At 40.8% G+C, this 20392-nt stretch overlaps 1 protein-coding gene across 8 annotated transcripts in view; it reads right to left on the minus strand.

Moving 5' to 3' along the window:
- Positions 1 to 17053: 17053 nt before the first annotated feature.
- Positions 17054 to 20392, minus strand: part of REPS2 (RALBP1 associated Eps domain containing 2) — a 192497-nt gene continuing 189158 nt past the window's right edge. For all 8 annotated transcript variants that reach the window (XM_046673865.1, XM_046673858.1, XM_046673862.1 and 5 more), the window contains one exon: positions 17054 to 17325. In XM_046673865.1, coding sequence (XP_046529821.1) covers positions 17257 to 17325 — 69 coding nt within the window. In that variant the 3' untranslated portion in view covers positions 17054 to 17256. The remainder of the gene's footprint in view (positions 17326 to 20392) is intronic.

The following is a 20392-nucleotide window of genomic DNA, read 5'->3' on the forward strand; positions in this document are numbered from 1 at the left end:
CAATTCTTTACCTTTCCCTGTATGCACTCTGCCATGTAACTTTGTAGTGTTCTCCTGCTGTGCCATGGGGCTCAGTCACATGGCTTACTTTAGGACAACAGGATATGGGAGAACATGACACAAGCAGAGGCTTGAAAAGAGCTTCCATGAGTGGACGGGCTCACTCTTGTCCTCTGCCATCACCATGAGAACATGCTCAGGAAGGCCTGCTGGTGGATGAGAGACATGTGGAGCAGAGCTGAGTCACCCCACTCATTTTAGCCAAGGCCATCTTGGCTCAGCTGATTGTCAGCTAATTGCCAGGTATGTGAGTAAGCCCAGGCAAGAGCAAATATACTGCCCAGCTGAGCCCAGCTTAAATCACCAACCCAGAGACACATCAGTTAAATTTATACTTAGTATTTTAAGCCACTGAGTTTTGCAATGGTTTGTTACATAGCATTTTGATGAAGATACATAATTAATACAGCAAGGCTGGAGATTGAGGAGTATAGTCTTTCTTGGGGCAGTAGGCCCAAAATTCACATAAAAATAGATAAATTCAGCAAGTCATCTGAATACTCATAAATATCTAGATAGTGATGGATTCTAAAACCCAGATCAGAGGCTGCAAACTGGTGGCCCACCATTCACATCCAGTCTAGAGATGTGTTCCTATGGAATGGTGGAAGCACGATTTCTTGTCTTCTTTTAAGTCAGAAAGAATAAGTGAGTCTATATTAGAGAGCTTACCTTTGTTCATTTAAACTTCTTTTGCTACTACAAATTGGATATAAAATCTACAGCTAAACTCTGGGGTCAGGAAAACGTGACTCTGTATCATACAGGGTTCAATCAGAGAAACAGAACCACTAGGAATGATGTAGAATAGGAATCTATTATAGGGCTTTGATTGCAAGCAATTATGGGAACTGGTAAAACAGTCTCAGTTTGGTCATTTCTTCTGCGTTTCATGCAGAGGCTGTAGTCAGGTAAGCATGAGGTAGGCGAGAACAGGGACAACTGGAACCTGCGAGGAACAAGCTAGAACTTGCATTGGCCTTTCCCCACCTCCAAGTCTCCAATCTTGCTGCTTTGGGTGACCTGCAAGAGAAGCTGGTGCTCTTGCCGTGAAGCTACACTGACACTTGGCCTACGATTTGGAGATGCTGAAGGAAGAGATCCTGCAGTAACTGGAACTGCAAGCCTGGCTGCTGCCCTGAAAACAAGGTGTGCCAGCAGATCCATGGAAATGTGCACAAACCGTAACAGGGCCTGACCTACACTGACCTGCTGAGAGCAAACATGGCTGCTGCTTCACTTCCACCTTCCAAATCTCCTGCCAAATTCTCCTGTGGCTAACCCTAACTAGAAACATACAGGGAAGCGAACTCTGGGAAATGTAGTACCAGCTTAGCCAAGTTGCCACATTAGAAAGCTACTACATCTTGACATTTATTTGAACAAGTAAAAACTTAGGTGGAAATCAAGAAATCAGCTATTATATCCTAAGCTTTAAATTTCTCGATGAAAACTAGAGAGAAAAGAGCCATCCAGGTCATGCTGTGTGTCTCAGGTAGGAAGCTTTTGACTGCAAGTGAGTCAAATTGGCTTAAATGTAGGAAGACTTCTTGTCTCATATAGTAAGAAGTTCAAAGGTAGTGTGGTTTTAGAGAAGGCTAATTAATGGCTCAATGACTCCATCTAGAATCCACATTCTTTCTATCTTTTTGCTCACCATCCTTAGCATGTTGGGTTTGTCCTCAGGCTTGTCTCTTCCTGGTCACAAGGAGGCTGAAGCAGTTCTAATCATCACAATCCCACACATTAACATCCAAAGTGTCTTTTTTGTTGTTGTTGAGGAAGACTCACCCTGAGCTAACATCCATTGCCAATCTTCCTCTTATTTTTCTTGAGGAAGATTAGCCCTGAGCTAAGATCATGCCAATCTTCCTCTATTTTGTATGTGGGCCACCACCACAGCATGGCTGATGAATGGTGTAGGTCTGTGCCCAGGATCTGAACCCCACAAACCCAGGCTGCCGAAGTGGAGTGCACCAAACGTAACCACTAGGCCATGGGGCCAGCCCCAAAAGTGTTTATTTTTGACATGTGAGGAAATCTTTCCAAAAGATTTCCCTAAGCAGACATCTCTTGACATCCCATTGGCCAGAAATGGTCACATGTCCACCCTAAACCAATCACTGGCAAAGGGAATGGAATTACAGAAATTTAGCTTCCTAGGCTATGATTATCTCCACACAACTTTTTCTCTCATTTTGGTTATTTGCTTATGACACATTCTCCAAAGTACATTATTAGGTCAAAAGGCATGATAGTACTTTTTATTTTTTAAAAAATGTAAAGCTACACTGGCCCTTTTATTGACATCATTTTTTCTCCCTGAGTTCATCATTGGAGTGTTTATATACTGAGCCAACCAGTGTCTGAATGGTTTATCCTCTCCTGAATCACATGGCTACCCACTACCTGAATCAAACTAGGTTTCTATTAGCAAAGAATAATAGGAAAGCTGGGTAGGCAGCAGTTTCTTTTATGTCTCTTCATTCACTCAGCATTTACTTTACACCTGTGACCATATCAAGAGCACCAGATATGAAAGTTCCACAAATAACATATAGGGAAGGAGGAAGAATTTCTTCTTGGCCCAGAGAAATGCAATGTAACCATCTTGTGAGTTCTAGAGAGATGCTTAAAAATAGACACATGAAATGGCCAAAAAGCACATAAAAACATGCTCAACACAATTAGTCATTAGGGAAATGCAAATCAAAACCACAAGGAAGTACCACTTCACATCCGCTAGGATTTTCCAAAAACAGGGAAAATAAGTGTTGGTGAGGATGTGGAGAAATTGAAACCCTCATATACTGCTGGTGGGAATGTAAAATGGTACAGCTCCTATGGAAAACAGTTTGGCAGTTCCTCAAAAAAAATTAAACAGAATTATCATGGCCCAGCAATTCCACTCCTAGGTATCTACTCCTCCAAAATACAAACATTTGTCCACACAAAAACTTGTACACAAATATTCATATCAGCATTATTGACAATAGTCAAAAAGTGGAAACAACCCAAATGTCCATCAGTAAATGCCTAGATAAACAAATCATGGTTTATACACACAATGGAATATTATTCAGCCACAAAAAGAAATGAAATACTGACACATACTACAATGTAGACGAACCTTGAAAACATTACACTAAATGAAAGAAACCTGACACAAAAGATCACATATTGTATGATTTCATTTACATGAAATGTCCATAAAAGGCAAAGCCAGAGACAGAAAGCAGATTAGTGGTTGCCTGGGACTGGGGGAGTGGGAACGGGCAATGATTGCTCAATTAAACCCTATTTAATATATGGGGTTTCCTTTTGGGGTGATAAAAATGTTTCATAACTAGATAGAGGTCGTGGTTGTACAACACTGTGAATGTACTGCTACTGAATCGTTCACATTAAAATGATTAATTTTATGTTGTGTGAATTTTGCTTTTAAAAACCTAAAAAAAATAGACATGAGAGGAAATAGCTTTTCCCAACTTATTGTTCAGAATAAAGTGGTTGGAACTGCTAAAACCACCTTGCAGTCAGTAAGAGACAAGTCTGAGGAATAACAACCTTCTAAAGACGGCAGAGCAAAAAGATGGAAGGAACCTGGGTTCTGGATGGGTTGTCAAGCCATCTAATTGATCTGCCACAAAACCACTCTCCCTTAGGCCTTTTTATTTTGTGAGATAATAAATTCCCCTATTAAGGAGTCCTAGGGATGGGATGTTCACCAAATGCTTTTATTTTTTCTCTTTTATTTATATTTGCTGCCTAGAAGCTGGCAGGCTTCTGGAAATTTCCCTGAGTGATTCCAGATACTCCCATAATCATTTTCAGACACCACAGCTTTTGCAAACACTCCTCGTCTACTTACCTATGAAAACCAGACAAGCACCATTCCTGATATTATAAAAGCCAAGCCCTATGAACTTAACCACTTACAGAACCAACCATTCCAGACCTCCCAGAAACAGAGAATGGAGCAGGACTGAACACAGGTAAATTCTGTCCAGATCTTATCTGCAGTCTACAGGCACTTGAGATTCCACAGTCAGATGGAACCTGACCTTCAACAAAATGGATCTCTATTTATGGCTAAATAATAGATCCCTCACTTCAATTAACTTCAGTGTGTCTGTATGTGTTACTGGGGCCTCTTCCAATTCCCACCACTATATGCATACACACATGCACACACTTCACAGCACGTTCCTGGAGAATGTTATGCACCTTAAAAATCATTCATAAATCACAATGCCACAAATGTCTCAATGTAGTTCTACTTCAGCCTCCCCAACACCATCTCCCAAGAAAATTGCCATAGGTGAAGTGGGAAGGAAGTAGGAAGGCAGCTTGCCACTTCTTACTCCTGCCCTGCAGTGGAGCCGTGAAGTAGGTGGAAATCCTCTGGGATACTTAAGCTCTGGTTGTGGGGGTCTCACATCTGCCATTCAGCAGGGGCCAAGGCAGGGTCTCCTTTGTATTCTCCAAGGCATTTTATATGAAGAACTCAATTGATGTCTGTTGATTTCAGTTTTGTGTCAGATATAACAAATCCCAACTATGACTTACGTGATGCTGTACAGCTGACAAAACGCTTCCACATGCATCATGTTATTTAATTGGGGCTACAGTTCCTCCAGGTGGCTCTTCTTGTCCCCATTTTATAATAGGAAGCCAGGGAGAAGTTAGGAGGAGTGAATTTCACATATCACAGCCTGGAAGTGGCAGCTGGGCCTCCATCCCCAGATCTCTTGCTCTTTCTGTTCTCTGTTGTGGACATCTGGGGCCAAGCTGCCAGAACTTGGTCCTCAGGGTCCTCCTCTGAAGGACTTGGGAGTCTCCAGGGACTCCTAAGTTGCACTCCCACAGGCCAGGCTGTTTGGTGCTACTTTCCCTCACCTCATTGTTACAGCATCTATCTGCAACTGTGCTAAGAAATGCTGCTTTCATAGCAGGCTAATGAACTGGGGAGTAAATAACCCTATAGGACTGATGTAGACAAGAACAGAATCTCCTCTAGAAACCCACTAGAAGCACCTGTTGTACCTCTATGATCTTCTTTTTTTTATTTTTCAAAGGACAGTCTTTCATAAAAACCCTGAATGCTCACAGAGGCCCAAAGGGGCCTTTTATCTTTTAGCCTCTCCCTCATCTCTTCCTACCCCAAACCCAGGAAATTCCTGATATACACTATAATGTCAGAGGTTGAATAAGGACTTCATATTAGTTTCCTATTGGTGTCATAACAAATTATCACAAATTTAGTGGTTTGAAACAACATAAATTTATTATCTTACCCTTCTGGAGGTCAGAAGTCTGGATACAGCATGGCTCAACTGAGTCCTCCATTTAGAGTTCCTCAAAAACAAAATCAAGGTGTCAGCAGGGCTGGATTCCTTTCTTTTTTTCTTTTAATTTTTTTTTCTTTTCTTTTTTAAGGAAGATTAGCCCTGAGCTAACTGCTGCCAATCCTCCTCTTTCTTTGCTGAGGAAGACTGGCCCTGAGCTAACATCCATGCCCACCTTCCTCTACTTTATATGTGGGACGCCTACCACAGCATGGTGTGCCAAGCAGTGCCATGTCCGCACCCGGGATCCAAACTGGCGAACCCCGGGCCGCTGAACAGGAACGTGCGCACTTTGCTGCACCACCTGGCCAGCCCCCCAACCATCAATTTTTAATTTAACAAACACATGTCTAGTGCTTACTAGGCACTGTTCTAAAGGCTTTACATTTATATTAACACATAGGCACTATCATTGGTAACCTATGGATGAGGAAGCGAGGCATGGAAAAAAAAGTAACTTGTCTAAGATCACAAAGCTATTAAGGGTTGGAGCAAGGATTTGAATCCAGGCAGGCAAACTCCAGATCTCATGCTTTTAACCATGATGCTATGCTGCCGGAGTGCCATCCTTCAGGCCACCTCTTCTTATTCATCCTAACAATGGGGTTAGAAGAGGTGACAAGAGGAAATTATCCCCCCAGCCCACGCCACTGCCTCCAACTGGATCATCAGAAAATTAAGGAAGAGCAGTGCTTGGGAGAAGAAAAGGAGGAGACCAAAACCAGAGTTAGGGAAAGAAATAGAAAGTAAGGAGGTTGGGCATTAATGAGCTCAAAATGTTAAAAGTTTAAGCTCTGTTTTTCCATGTCTTCTGCCTCATTGTAGCTTAAAGCTGACTTTCAGGGATTCTGAGACATTCTAGAGTCAGAGAGCTGAGTGAAAAAGGGCTCAGCTGTGATCTTCACAGGGCCCCGCAGGCTGAATGCACAGTGGGGGCCAATTAAAAAAACAACATATTTTAAGATATTTTAACTATTGTGTCTATCAGAGGGGGGAAAAGTGCTATTTAAAACCTAAATTCATATAACCAGCCACCCTACCATCTAAGGGAAAAATTCCTATTATTGAGAAATCTCTACATTGTTTCTTACAGAGGCTGGCAAGGAAAGAATGAGAAAGCATGGAAATGTTAACGCTTCTGTCATTCTTCTACGGCTGCTAAAGGTGAGGTTGCAAACTGGCAATGCATGGGCCGGAGCCGGCTCACGGATATGTTTTGTTTGGCCTGCATAATGTTAGCCTACACAGTGGCTCCCCCCCCGCAACTTCAGCGTTTTAAATTGGAAATAGTTGCCAACATATAAAAAACATAGGCAAGAATTCTTTGACACATGTATTGCAAATAAGTTCTACTGCTCTGCAGCTTGCCAAAACTCTTAGTTAATTTTGATAAACAGAAGTTCTTAATTTTAATGAAATCATATTTGTCTTTTCCTTTATGTTTAGTGCTTTACATGCTGTTTTAAAAGATTCTTCATGAAATTCATGACGATATTATCCTATGCCTTCTTCTAGAAGCTCGTTTTACCTTTCACATTTAGATCTACGATCCATATTGAATTAATTTTTGTGCATGGTAGGGATCCAGGTTTTTTTCATGTGGATATTCAATTGCTCCAGCACCATTTATTGAAAAGACTGTCTTTTCCCCACTGAATTATGATGGCGTCTTTATTGTAAATCAAGGGATTGTATATGTGTGGAGGTGTCTTGGAGCTCTCTATTCTGTACCACTGATCTATTTGTCTAACATTTGCAACAATACCACACTCTTAATTACTGTGACTTCATAATAAGTCTTGAAATCTAATAGTGTAAGTCCTCCAACTTTGTTCTTCAAGATTCTCTACCTTGACCATTGAGATGAACACTTAAAATTAGTGCATGTATGTATGTATATTATACCTCAATAAAAAAGTAAATAACACAAAAGGGCCTTTCTGGGGAGTATGGGAGATGAGATATTGAGCCTCTCTCAAGGAATCAGAAATCTAGCAATACAGGAGTGTGTATAGCAAGAATCTAGAGCTGCCTTTATAGACAAGGTATGCAAGCTCCAATTTGTCATAGTCTCCACCTATTGTTCCCTATCACTGAGGTGTATGGGCCAGTGCCACTTATCTTACTCCTGACTTGCTTCACTCATTTACATTCAGGCTTGGACCCTAGCGGTATCTGAATTAGTGGACTAATTTAGCACCCTGTGAAAGGGTGTCCCTGGTAGTAGTGGTGAGAAAGCTCCATTGCTCTGGATAATTGAGGGAAATGGAGGGAAGCCCAAGGAGCTCCTCTAAAGCAAGTTTCTCCATCTTGGCACTATTGACATTTGGCACTGTCCTGTGTACTGTAGGACGTTTAGCAGCACCCCTGGCCTCTACCCACCAGATGCTTCCTCAAGTGGTGACAACCCAAAAATGTTTCTAGACATTGCCAAATGTTCCTTGCGTGGCAGGGGCAGAATTGCACCCAGTTGAGAACTACTGGCCTAGACTCAGACTAGAAACAGGAAGAGTGGAAGAGAGATCTGTAGTAGGGGTATGACCACTGAATTAGAAATACTGGCAGGATCCCCACAGTTGCCACCTGCCCACCTTCCCTCAACTAGCAGAAGCAGAACAATATAAAGACGGAAAGGAGGAACACTTTGAGAAAGAGTGGACTGTGAAGCATGGAGCTATTATAAACAAGACAGCTCAATCACAAACTCAGAGGGTCATCTTTCGCATAGAATACAATGTGAACAATGTCCCCTGGAGTTGTGCGATGTGGTAGGCCTGGATATAAACTATTTACAAGCTCCCATTTCCCTAAATATTCTATAAATTCTGCCCCTTTCCCACTCCACCCCATTCTCCATACACATACACACAAATGCCTTGTGTAAATGATGTTTAGGGGGGAAACAGATGATCCATCTATCAAACTAATTCCTAGGAAGCATACTAGAGCCAGAAGTGACTAGGATAAAAACATCAGTTCCTCCACCATTACCTCTGCCTCTCAGAATCTCCAGAAAGATTGAGATGCAGGCTCTCACCACGCATGGGTTGAGGTTAGAGCCAATTTCATTTGCATTTCAAAGGTCTTGCATGACAATTCTCTGTATCTGTATTTAATTTGCTTTGCTTTCCTTTATTTCATTCCCCAAACATTATCTTTCTTTCCCCTTGGCTTTCCTTCAGCCTTGCAGCTTTGATTAAGTCTAATACAGGGGTGGAGGCATGTGCTGTGTTCCCAGTGGTGTACCAAAGATGGGAGTGGTCCACCCCAGGTCCAAGAATAAAGGGTACATTCTCTGTAGAAAATTAAAAAACAACAATAAAATTGAATAAAAGTCAGTTTGCTTTTATCATCACCATATGCCAGCAATTTTGAAATTGTTTAGACATTGGTCAATGATAAAATGCTCCTCCCCCAAAAAAATATTCTATTGGTTTGTGTTCTAAACAATTCCTGTGGATGTTTTGTTTTTCAAATTATACGTATTATTTTTCTCTTTTTTTTTGAGGTATGTTTTTTTTTGGTGAGGAATATTGGCTCTGAGCTAACATCTGTTGCCAATCTCCCTCTTTTTTTTCTCTCCCCAAAGCCCCAGTACATAGCTGTATATCCTAGTTGTAAGTCATTCTAGTTCTTCTATGTGGGACACCGCCACAGCATGGCTTGATGAGTGGTGTGTAGGTCCCCGCCCAGGATTCAAAATGGCAAACCCTGGGCTGCTGAAGCAGAGTGTGTGAACTTAACCACTCAGCCATGGGGCCAGGCCCATGGCTACTATTTTTTAAATATACATTTACATTTATATCACAAGTATAAGCACATGAGCAGAAGCAGAAGACAGAAATATATATACACACACACAGATAGACATGTAATATTTATGTCTTCTGCTGATGTTGCTTTTGCTTAGGATGCTAAAGGATACTCACAGGTGAATCTTGAAAATTTTAAACAGTTCCTGTGCCAAATGCTTTTTTTTTTTTTTTTTGCCAAATCTGCTAAGAGGACTTCAGGGCAAATAAAAGAAGGTACATCTGGGTTACAATCTTATAACCAAAGATAAAGATCCTTTTTATTCTATGTTTTTAAAGAAAAATGCAATGAGGGGAAAACCACTCAGATACCTGCAAATACTAATGTTCACACTTCCAGAACACCGCATATTCAAAAAACAATATGGCAGCACTCTTTGAAGGTGGAGTTTGCCATGGAGATGCTACACCGGGAGCATTTTCTCCCCAAGGCCTGGGGACTTTTCAGAATTGTTAAATAACTTCAACTGAGAACCCTTTATTCAAAAGGAATTGGCTATTTCAGCTTCATTTCCAAACTCTTCATTTCTACACTTTGATAAGCCTTCTCACCAAAGGAAAAAAAAAAAAAAAAGAGCCCTGCACCTCTTGGTCATCTCGGGACCCCTGATATCTCCCCCAAAAAGAAAGAGTTGAGGATGGAAAAAGTCTCATGTCATCCAATAGGACTCCTGCCCACCAGGGTTTAGTCCCCTGTGTTCTGGGCTTTGGTCCCTTGTCTAAACACATGCCAGAAGATGTGTAAAAAATCAAACTAACAGACTTGGTTCATGTCAGAAATGCTAGTTTGCAATCTCCCAGTGAAACATTTCCAATCTAGGGGGTAGGAAAAAATTGGGAGAACACAAATCACTTCTTAAATATTAGTGAAGTGACTTCATGCATTTGTGCTTAAATCTTGAAAAGGGCTGTAATCTCAGGATGCTTTATGCCGTCTCATGATATGCAAGGCCTTCCCATCAGGCCCTGTGCCTGACTCTTGCCGCTTCCTCCCTTCCACACTCCACATCCACCCATTCCATCCAGAGGGGAATCTTCTGCAGTTCCCAGAATACACTACACTCTTACCCCGACTTGCCTCAGCTCACACAGCTCCCTCTGCCTGGAACATCCTCTTCTTAGTTAATGCATATCCCTCTTTTAAGACTCTTCCATGAAGCTTTCCTGGATCCCCACAGTCTGAGTTAGATGGCCCTCCTGTGTGTTTTCAGAGCAACCTGGCCTTGTGTCTACTGGTGAACTGTGCTCACCACAACTTTTTCCTCTTCAGCTCAGAGCTAGACTACATTTCCCAGGCTCCCTTGTGGTTAACTGCTATCATATGGCTGAGTTCTGGGAAATGAAATATGCATAGAAGTGATGTGTGTCACTTCTGTGAAGAGAAATTGTATCCTCTCTGCAGTCTCTCTTTTCTCCACACACTGGCTAAAAAGGAGAAAACTCTCGAGCCCTAGGGGAAGATGGAGGTACACATGGAAGGATTCTGGGTTCCTGCATAACCACAAAGAAAATGGCACAACTATGAACATCCACTCTGGACTGTGAGTGAGAAATAAACTTTCATTGTGTCAAGCCACTGAACTCTTGGGGTTATTTGTTATAGCACTTAGCCCACCCTGATTAATACATCGCAGTACCTATCCCACACTGCACTGCAATTCATTTGCAAGTCTCTGTGAGCTCCTTGAGGAAGGGATTCCGTCTTGTAGGTCTCATCTCTAGCTCCTCGCATAGTGCTTGATACACTGTAGGGGCGCAGTAAACATCTGTGGAAGGAAGGTCAGGAGAGGGAACAAACTCATGAATGGACACAGCTGCACAGCAGAAAGTCTGCCCTGAGAACATTTTGATCCCTGGCTCTGAATTAGCTGAGACCCTAGATGAGTCACTTTTGCCTCTCTGCACCACTGCCTCCTTGACTGTAAAATGATGTTAGCTAGATCAGCAGTTCTACTTTAGTGAGCATCAGTATCACCTGGGGGGCTTATTAACACACACATTGCCAGGCCCACTCCCAGACTTCCTGATTGAACTGGTCTGGGGCTGGTCCCAAGAATTTGCATTTCTAATAAGTTCCCTGATGCTGCTGATCTGGGGGCTACACTTTGTGAATGACTTGCCTATTTGATCTCACATCTCTTTTATCTCTAAAGTATGTGACCCAGTGATCCTCACCAGTGCCTGGGAAAGGTCAGGGCCTGGTGATCTCCAGTGTCTAAGCTTATGAGCCAAATCAGGGATGATTATTCCAGAGTTAGTCTGGCATTTGGAACTACGAGATTGGAAATATCCTATGTGTAACCCACCATTTGCACCTACAATACAGGATAAAACCTCTACCTGATAGGAGACTGGTGCCTCCTAAAATTCAAATTTTAAAGGTAAGAAACTGCAACTTTGGTGCCAGAGTACTTGGCTGGGATTTCAAGCCAATTCTTCCTGATCCCTCCCCTTTACTCCCACTCCAGCTAAGGACATCATGCTGAGAACATTTTTGAACAAAAGAACATTGACAAGATGAAGCAAATAACCAGATCCCACGTTAAGGCAAGTTTTCAATTCAGTGGATCTTTAAAATGCACTGCGAGTTAGCCATGATATCTCATGACTGCCCAGTGTTTACCGTGTGCAGACATTTAAGGACCTAGCTCAGATCACCAGGAGGTAAAAATAATCAAGTCTCAGACTTTGATTTAATTGGGAAGACTTCCAATTCCTTTTCACGTCACTTGCATTAAATGCATGAGACCAAATATGGACCACAATATATTGACACCAAGACTCCATAAAAGCCACACTTCGTTATCATACATTTATTTTTAACATAGCACCCCAGTTTCACATCATGTACATTTTCTAAAGTTGGAAATTCTTAACCTACTATGTTCTTAACACACCTTCCAACAAATATGAAAAAGAGACAGTAAGGTTAGCTTGAGTCTACAAGTCACAATCCAAATATAGGATGCCCTATATTTATTTATGCTTAAGATCAATATACATAATATTCCCAATGCTTAGCAAATGAATGAGACTCTGGCTAAGTATTAACACAACTTGTTAGCACATCATCATGAAAAGACAGAAGGCATCAAATATATACTTTGCTGTTACTCATTTTACTGTTTAATGTACCTGTAGTGAAAAAATATACATTTTTACTTTCAAGATTAAAATAGACCATCAGCTCATGATCTCTCCGGGCCCACTGCTATGAAGACTAAAATGGCTCTTCCCACCTCTGGCTCACTTGAACATCATATTTGTGCTGAAGACAAAAATATTTGAGGGCTGTAGCCCTCAAATCCCAACTCAAGCCCTCTTAAAAGTCCAATGTCCTCTGGTCTTCAGAGTCATAAACCCACTTTCTCCAACCTCCCACAGCCATGAACTTAGCTAAGAGCAAGGCAGGAGAACTGACAAAACATAAAATATGAACATTCTCCAACTCAGGAGACCAGAGCAACGCTTCTGTAATTAGAACAAGTCCTCTCAATTGAAACCCTGCAATGCCTTTTAGAAAAGGTTCCTTTATCATCAAGTGTATTAGTAAATGTAGAAAATAACTATACAAGCCTAAAAGCAACTATGTACCTGGGATGTCTTGCTCACATTAACAGACTGTTTTAGGGAACGCTTGTAAGGCAACCTCTGAAAGCCTATTTTTGGGGAGGGAAGCAGCTCTTAGAATCTGCTTGCATTGCTTTTAAAGTCTGACCCTCTGTGTCTGAAGTTCTTACTGTTGCTCTTGGGAGGGTCATGTAACTAGCTACATTTCTCATTGCAAACAAGCAAAAGCAGGGTGCCTCACAGAGTAAGACTCACATTCAAATTGTCATCCATGACCAATCTGTTGGCATTGGTGGGCAGTCTCCCTTAGCCTGTGCCCAAGGAGAAGCAAGATATGCCACCTCAGGGCTCTAAAAACCCAAATCCCCACTTCTTAGTAGGAGAACCACACTGAGTCATGATGCAAAAAAACCATAACAAAACACCCATAACTAAAGTGCAAATTCAAGCGATCCTTTGAAATCACAGTTTTAAAAAAGAGTACACTTGAAACAGAGTAAACCGGTTCAAAAGAGAAACCAAAGTTACCTGTGTTCTATTTAACTAGAGGAAAAAAAGACTTCTGAACTGATAGCTCAGTCTGTTCACATTCATAATGCTCAAACCACAACCTACTGAGTTCTACTTGTCAATAATATGGGAAGATCTGGTTGCTATGATATTTCAAATTCTTTTTTTATATTTTTAAAATTGCATTCCCTTGGTGATATCTAGTCAGGAGGTGTGATTCTAGTTTGTGTTGAACAAATGTTTTTAACTCTAAGGTGTTATACTATAATTGAGATCTTTCCAACTACTGCTTAGAAGACAACATTTGCAAATGCCTGTTTTAATTGCAAGAAACACACCCATTCCAGATTATTTTGTTATTGATTTTCTGAGTACACATCTATTATTACCATGGTTGTGAGATCACTTAAGAAATAAACAAATATCATTTAGAAACAGACTACAGAACCTAGTCACATATGAAGAGAAGAATGCTTTATGATAGTTCAGACATTGGTAGGAAATCAAAGGAAATTCACGTTTTTGATTACTCACCCTAAAATATGCTGAAATTGAACATTTGCAACCCAAGTAACCAAAGATATATTGAAGAAAACTATAACTTACTACATATTGAGTTCATTTCAATCACAGTAGTCTATTTTAAAAACAAACTCCCATAAGGAATATAGGAATGGAATCCATTCAAAGCAACAGCTGTCAAAAGTTCTGCCAAGAAACTCAGAGTAATTTATTGCATCATGAAAGGTGAGGTGTTCAAAAGAACAAATAGTTCAATCATATTCTTTCCCTTCAGACTTTATTTTCTGCCTCAATCCAAGAGAAATATCTAGATCTAAAACTCATTAAAACGTGTTTTCATATTCTAAGGCTGATTAAGTAAATAAAATTCAACATGGTAAATAGAAGAAACCCTTATAATCCATTTTTAGTATTGCTAGAGGCTAGAAGACTCAACTTGGAATCAGGTTGGCATCCCAACTCTGCCACCAGCTACCTCTTTCTATGGATTCTTGGGCAAGGAACTGGCTTCTTAGGGCCTCGATTTCCTCACAAGCAAACTGCAGGAGATGGGTACAGGTCCTCTCAGCTCTGACATCCTATTCTCCAATAATAGTAAAATGGGCATAATTTCCAGTTAAGCTGCCTCCTCTCCCAATCAGGCCCAAAGCACTTCTCTAATATTTAAAGAGGAGTTAGATCCTTAATTAAGGCAAATATCTGCCTTGATTACAACATGCACCTCCATTCCAGATATCTGCCTTTTCATTTTGCTTCATGTCTGCTGGATAGGGAGGTGGCAAAAGCAATACATCACATTCAAGAGATACTGAGATACCCAATAAGCCCGCTACCAACTCCTACTGTGCTTTCATCTTTGGGACTAAAGGATCCCTATGGAGGTAGAGCACTTAACAACAAGGTCATTAAACCCCCATGGATGGGGGCAACATGGACCCTGTCCAAGAATTCTCCCCAAGCAGGTCTAATTTTTGAGTAGATTTATACAAGAGGTATAATAGTGATTTCAATAACCCAGCCTTCCTATAAATCACATTAAAGGCTCACAGAAACATTATCAAGAGTTATAATCCTAAACTGAAAGTGCACATCCTAAAAAAACAGAGAAATACAGGATGAACACTAGTTAGGTAATAATAATGAGAAGTGTGTATGTATGTATATGTGTGTGTGTGTATTTAATTGCTTTTTAAAAATCCACTTCTAAGCAACTAATAAACTGTGGTCACTATTAAGTTCAGTCAAGAAGGCTGGGTATAGAGATTATTGGCGTGTGCTTTAATGCAATGCCTATCTTAAAACATTGGTGAGACTATGCAACTCACGGGGCTTTGATCATCCAGTGCAAGTTTTTTCCTTTAATGAAAACCAAGCCAACTAATGGAAACCTCAACCTCCTAATTGGGCTCACTCTGGCACTGACTTGATGGGGGAAAACAACATGTCAATATTTTTTAAATGCATAATGTAGACTAACATTCCTTAGTTTGTATGTCTGTTTAATGGATATGAAGTGCTACGTTGAGTGAGTGCATATGGACTGGAAGATTAGGAGATAAAATGCATGCTAGTCTTTCCTGGATTGAATATAACAAAAGGCAAACATGCTGTGAAGTGTCTGCAACAAGGACACTGTTGATAAAATTTGCTGCAGCCCCCCAGATCTCAGAACATGGGAAAAGAGGTTACCTAAAAAATCTGCAATGACCCATTCACAACCTTAGAAAGGGTTTAAACTGACTCCAAACCCTTCCCACAAGGACAAAAAAAGACAGCCAAAAGGGAAGGAAAGGTACAATAGAGAAATAGTTCAAGTTTTGTGATTTCCAAAATCAAATCAATGCAAAATCCTTTAATATGCATAGAACAGAATCAACAATTTGTTTTTCTTTGGAAAAATATCATCTGTTTGAGCCTTTCTCTTCGGCTATTAAGCTATTGATAAAGCTTGCCAATGGAAAAGGAAGCATTAAATAAATGCCTACTTTTTCTAAAAGCCATCAACTCGACCAAAATCAAAGGCTTAATCCTACATTCTGCAAACCTATCCGAAACTACTTCAAAAAGGAGCCTAGGCACACCCCACCCCTCTGTCCTAAGAATGGGTAAATTAGCAAAATGTACAAGAGACAGCGTTTCTTCCATCAGTCTCTGGAAGTGATGTTAAAGCTGGTGTGCCCCAATCCCTCTACGGTTGGTCAATGCTCACTTTCAACTTGGGCTTTCAGGAGAAGCAGTGGCTATCTAAATTTCTATAGGATACTAGCTTCTGCAATTTGAGCTTACTATTTTACATGACTTACATTGGAGTCAGTTGGGCTCCTCTGGACTGTACATAAACCAATCACCTCCTAAGGGTATGCTTCACAGAGAACAAAACAGTAGTATATCCAGTGTGAGGATTGGCTTGCTTTCATTATTTCTTCATACCCAATACACTCACAATCCAGGTTAAAATAACAAAGACAAAAATAAGTACCAGAGATGGTTGGATTGCTGGTAACAACCATTTCCCCTTCTTCCTCAGTTTGGGGTTCAACACCAAATATTTATCAGTCCAAACAGTCTCATCAGCCTTTCATATTTGATAGGTGGTTTCCAAATTCATGCATTTACAGATATGTTATCCCATGCAGGATAAGAGTAGAGGTCTGGCAACTATTTATTTAATTTGATTGGGCGAGGCAGTTAAAGCAGATTGCTCTTGCCCGAAAATTTACATGAAAGGAATGAGTTATCTGGGTTGATGGTCTAGTTGGGCCAAGTTAAATAGATCATTGACGAAACTTCCACTTTATGGAGGAGTAAAGACTCAGTAAATCTTTGCCATTGAATAGAAAACAACAGTCATGTATTATTTATAGCTAGATATAATATCAAAATGGCACTAGAGAAGCAATTTTTGGCATATAGTTGTGGAGAGCACAGCGCCAGTCTAAATCCGATACTTTTGTTTTATTTTAGCTTTTATTATCATCATGCCAAAGACTATCCAGTTGGAATCTCAACTATTCAGGAAACCAACCTACTGTATATGATATACATACAAAAATAAAACAAGCATCCTGAAGGTACTCAGTTATAAGGTTTTGTACAAATCATAAATCCTTTAAATAAATAATTCTCTAAATTGTTTTTATTTGCTAGAAGATTGGTTTTTGGTAGGGAGCAACATCTAACACCTTAAGGAAGTACTTAAGAAAGGGAGATAAATTCCACTGACAATTACAATTTCAAGTGTGATAACTAGTTGTATTTTTTCCACCACAGTCAAATGCACAAGTGAAGTACAAGAGAAAAGGTGATATGGATTATATTCTGCTGCTCACAGCTTTTGACACAGTCTCAGACATCTTTGACAAGTAGTTGGGTTGAAAAATTCAAAGGAAAGACCTTGGCAGAAAAGGTCACCACTGTTACTTGAATCTTGGGAGTCATAACACAGTGACTGGACGAAGTTGTTCCAATTGGTTTTCCAATGCAATCCGTTCTTGATGAACCTCCTGAGTTGTACAAAACAGAGAGAAGAAAAACAAAAGAGCAAAGGGGTCATTTCCTGGGTTCATCCCTACTTCATTAGATAGTAAAAATAAATTTATAACTGGACCCATAAATACTTAAGTGCCATATGACTCAAGGACAAGCAGCCTGGAAAGCATCATATTTAAAGCTGGTTACCAGACAAAGGAAGTTTGACAATTTGTAGTCTCTCAACTCTTTTCTGAAGATGATGCAATGAAACTGACTGACCTCTCCAGCCCTGCCTGAATCTCACCCTCAGTTTTAACAGGATCAGTGGCTGGCAGAGAATGATGTTTAAAATTACAAGACTGACAGAGGGAGCAGAAAAGCAAAAGTAGATTCCTAATACTGAGAGGTGAGCTATCAGGACTAAATCTCTAGTTGCAATCTCTCATTTCTAATCCAGAAACCTTATTTCTGGATTAGAAATACTCCATCAGCACCATAATCAGTCAGGTCTGAGGGAGAAAGTGTACCAGTTGTCCCTCCATCAAAGTCTCATCCAGGTTCCTGCACAAATTATAGCTTAAGGTGACTTCTTGGCTAAAGGCAGAAAAGAGGATCAGCAATCTGCTATTTGGGACTTCAAATATGCAGCCCTAAAACAGATTTATTGGTAGGGAGAGAGAGGAACAAATAAATGCATTCTTAAGTAGAATCAGTCAAGGTGGGAAAAAATTCTATATAAAGGCTCAATTCTGAGATGTCCCAGAAGAATGAACATGAAAATAGTGTAGAACTCAACAAGCACATATTCAACGCCCCCCCCCCCCCCCCACCCCCTGACCCACTCACCCAACAGTCTTTGAGTATCTATCTACTATGGGCCAGATTCTGCTCTAGATGTGATGGTACCAGCAAAGAACAGACAGATAAGACCAATGCCCTCAAAGGGCTTATACTCAAATGGCAAGAGAAAGACCAAGTTAAAGAACAAGATACTTTCAGAAGCAAATAAACAAGACGATGCAATAGAGAGTAATAGGGAATCTAGGAGAAAGGTGGAGAGGGTGGTGAGGGAAGGCATCTCAGAGGGGATGCTATTTGAGAAGAGACTTAAATGAAGTGAGGTGTGAGCCATGTGACGATATGGGAAAGACATAATGGCAACTGCAAAGGGCCCAAAGGAGGGAATGAGCTTGGTGTGTCTGATGAACAAAAAGGCCTGTGTGACCAGAGCAGAGGGAGCAAGGAAGACATTGGCAGGAGTTGAAGTCAGAGTTAGGCAGGGACCTTGTGGACAGAGGAAGGAGTGTAGACGCCATTCAAAGTGCAGGGGAATGGCAATGAGGGCCTTGCATCAGGGAAGGCATGTGGCCTAATTTAGAATTCAAAATTTTCACTCTGGCTATTGTGCAGACAGTGGTTTGTAGCAGGGCAAGAGTGGAAGCAGGGAGCAGTTGGGAGGTTACTGCACGGACCCAGGTGAGAAACGAAAATAGCTTAGATCAGGGTAGCAGCCATAAAGATGGAGAGAGGTGGATATTCTGGATATATTTTGAATCTAGAACTGATAGGACTTGCTTAGGAAATTGATGTAGGAAAGAAGGAAGGGGATTTGGGATTGAGCAAGTGCGTGGCTGGTAGTAGTATTAAGTCTAAGAAGATTGGATGAGAAATAGGCATTTCAAGGAGAGGCTTGGGAATTGAGCATCTGAGATGTGTATTAGATATATTAGGAGAAAAAGTTGAGTAAGCAGTTGTAAATGCATGCTGAGAGCTCATGCAAAGAGAAAAGAGGGGAAATAGAAGTAGGGCTTGAGATACAAATTCATGATCAACATCATCTAGTAAAAGAATATAGATAGAGGTTGCAAGTAAAGATGGAACAGAACATATGCACCATACTCATTCCCTACTGGAACTCCACTAAAACAATAAAAAAAAAATTTTTTAAGTCATAAACACACAAATACAGGAAAAACAAACGGGAAGAGGTGATAGCAATAAAATTTGTAAACTAGAAAGCAAACTGATGAACAGTAAATTATTTAGAAGATTCAAGAAAAATCAATGTCGGGATTCTACCAGTTGCTGAGTAGGTCTCTTCCTATTATGCATTACAGAATTGGGGAAATAACCACAGGGTGGATTAGGGCGTCCACTGGCCCCACTGTGAGAAGGACCTGAGCTACAACTCCACTGATCCTCTGACCTCCATAAGATCCTACTCTGACTGGTGGATCACAGTGACATTTTGAGTTTCCTAGAATTAGTGTCAGTTCAAAGCCAGTGGCTAGTAATCCCCCCAAAATCTGATTAGTTCCCTTTCCCCAATGCACAGACCCTTGTATATGGTCACAGGTCACTTTTGGAAAGGCTAGGAGAAAGATTAACAGTATAAATTTTTGGCTGCACAATGGGGTCCTTTCTTAAGGTGACCCAGATGCCCCTTTTTGAAGGGGCTCTGCATCTGGAAACTGACTTAGTTTGGGAACAGATTGAGAGGCCATGACTAGAGGTCTGTTTTAATGATTCTTCAGACTTCTGTTCACTTGAATTAGAACTCTCACTCATACAGATCAAGTAAAGAAAACTGAATCGCAAGCTAAGCACAAGGATAAAACAAGACCAAATCTGATTTTACATAGAATGATGCCTGAAAGACTCAGATTGGCAGCACTAGATACCTATGAAGGTGGGAGTGAAAGAGGGGAGGAGACTGGCTAAAATAAGTGTTAGTTGAAAGTCTGCTTCAGAAGCAATTAGATCCCCAGATCCTTCCTGCCACAGCAGACCAATAAATATTTATTCCTTGAAAAGGTAAAAGAGAGGCCCTCTCAATTGGCAATACACAGACACAGTTGAGGACAACATGCTGGACTGGAAATAGGGGGATTAAATGAGTATCTTGGATGCTGAGACCAACAGCCCTCTCCCTCCACTGAACCAGGTCTTTCCCTCCAAAGAGGAGACAAAAAAGACAAAAACCAGACCAAAAGGAAAGAGCCAATGATACTGTCTTTGGGGGTTCCCTAACTATCCAGCCCAGCCAGACTGCTGAAGAGTGAAGCTCAAAGTTGACAAGCCCCACAACACACTATGAAC

The sequence above is a fragment of the Equus quagga genome, chromosome 10 (assembly GCF_021613505.1).
Source record: "Equus quagga isolate Etosha38 chromosome 10, UCLA_HA_Equagga_1.0, whole genome shotgun sequence".
Classification (NCBI taxonomy): domain Eukaryota; kingdom Metazoa; phylum Chordata; class Mammalia; order Perissodactyla; family Equidae; genus Equus; species Equus quagga.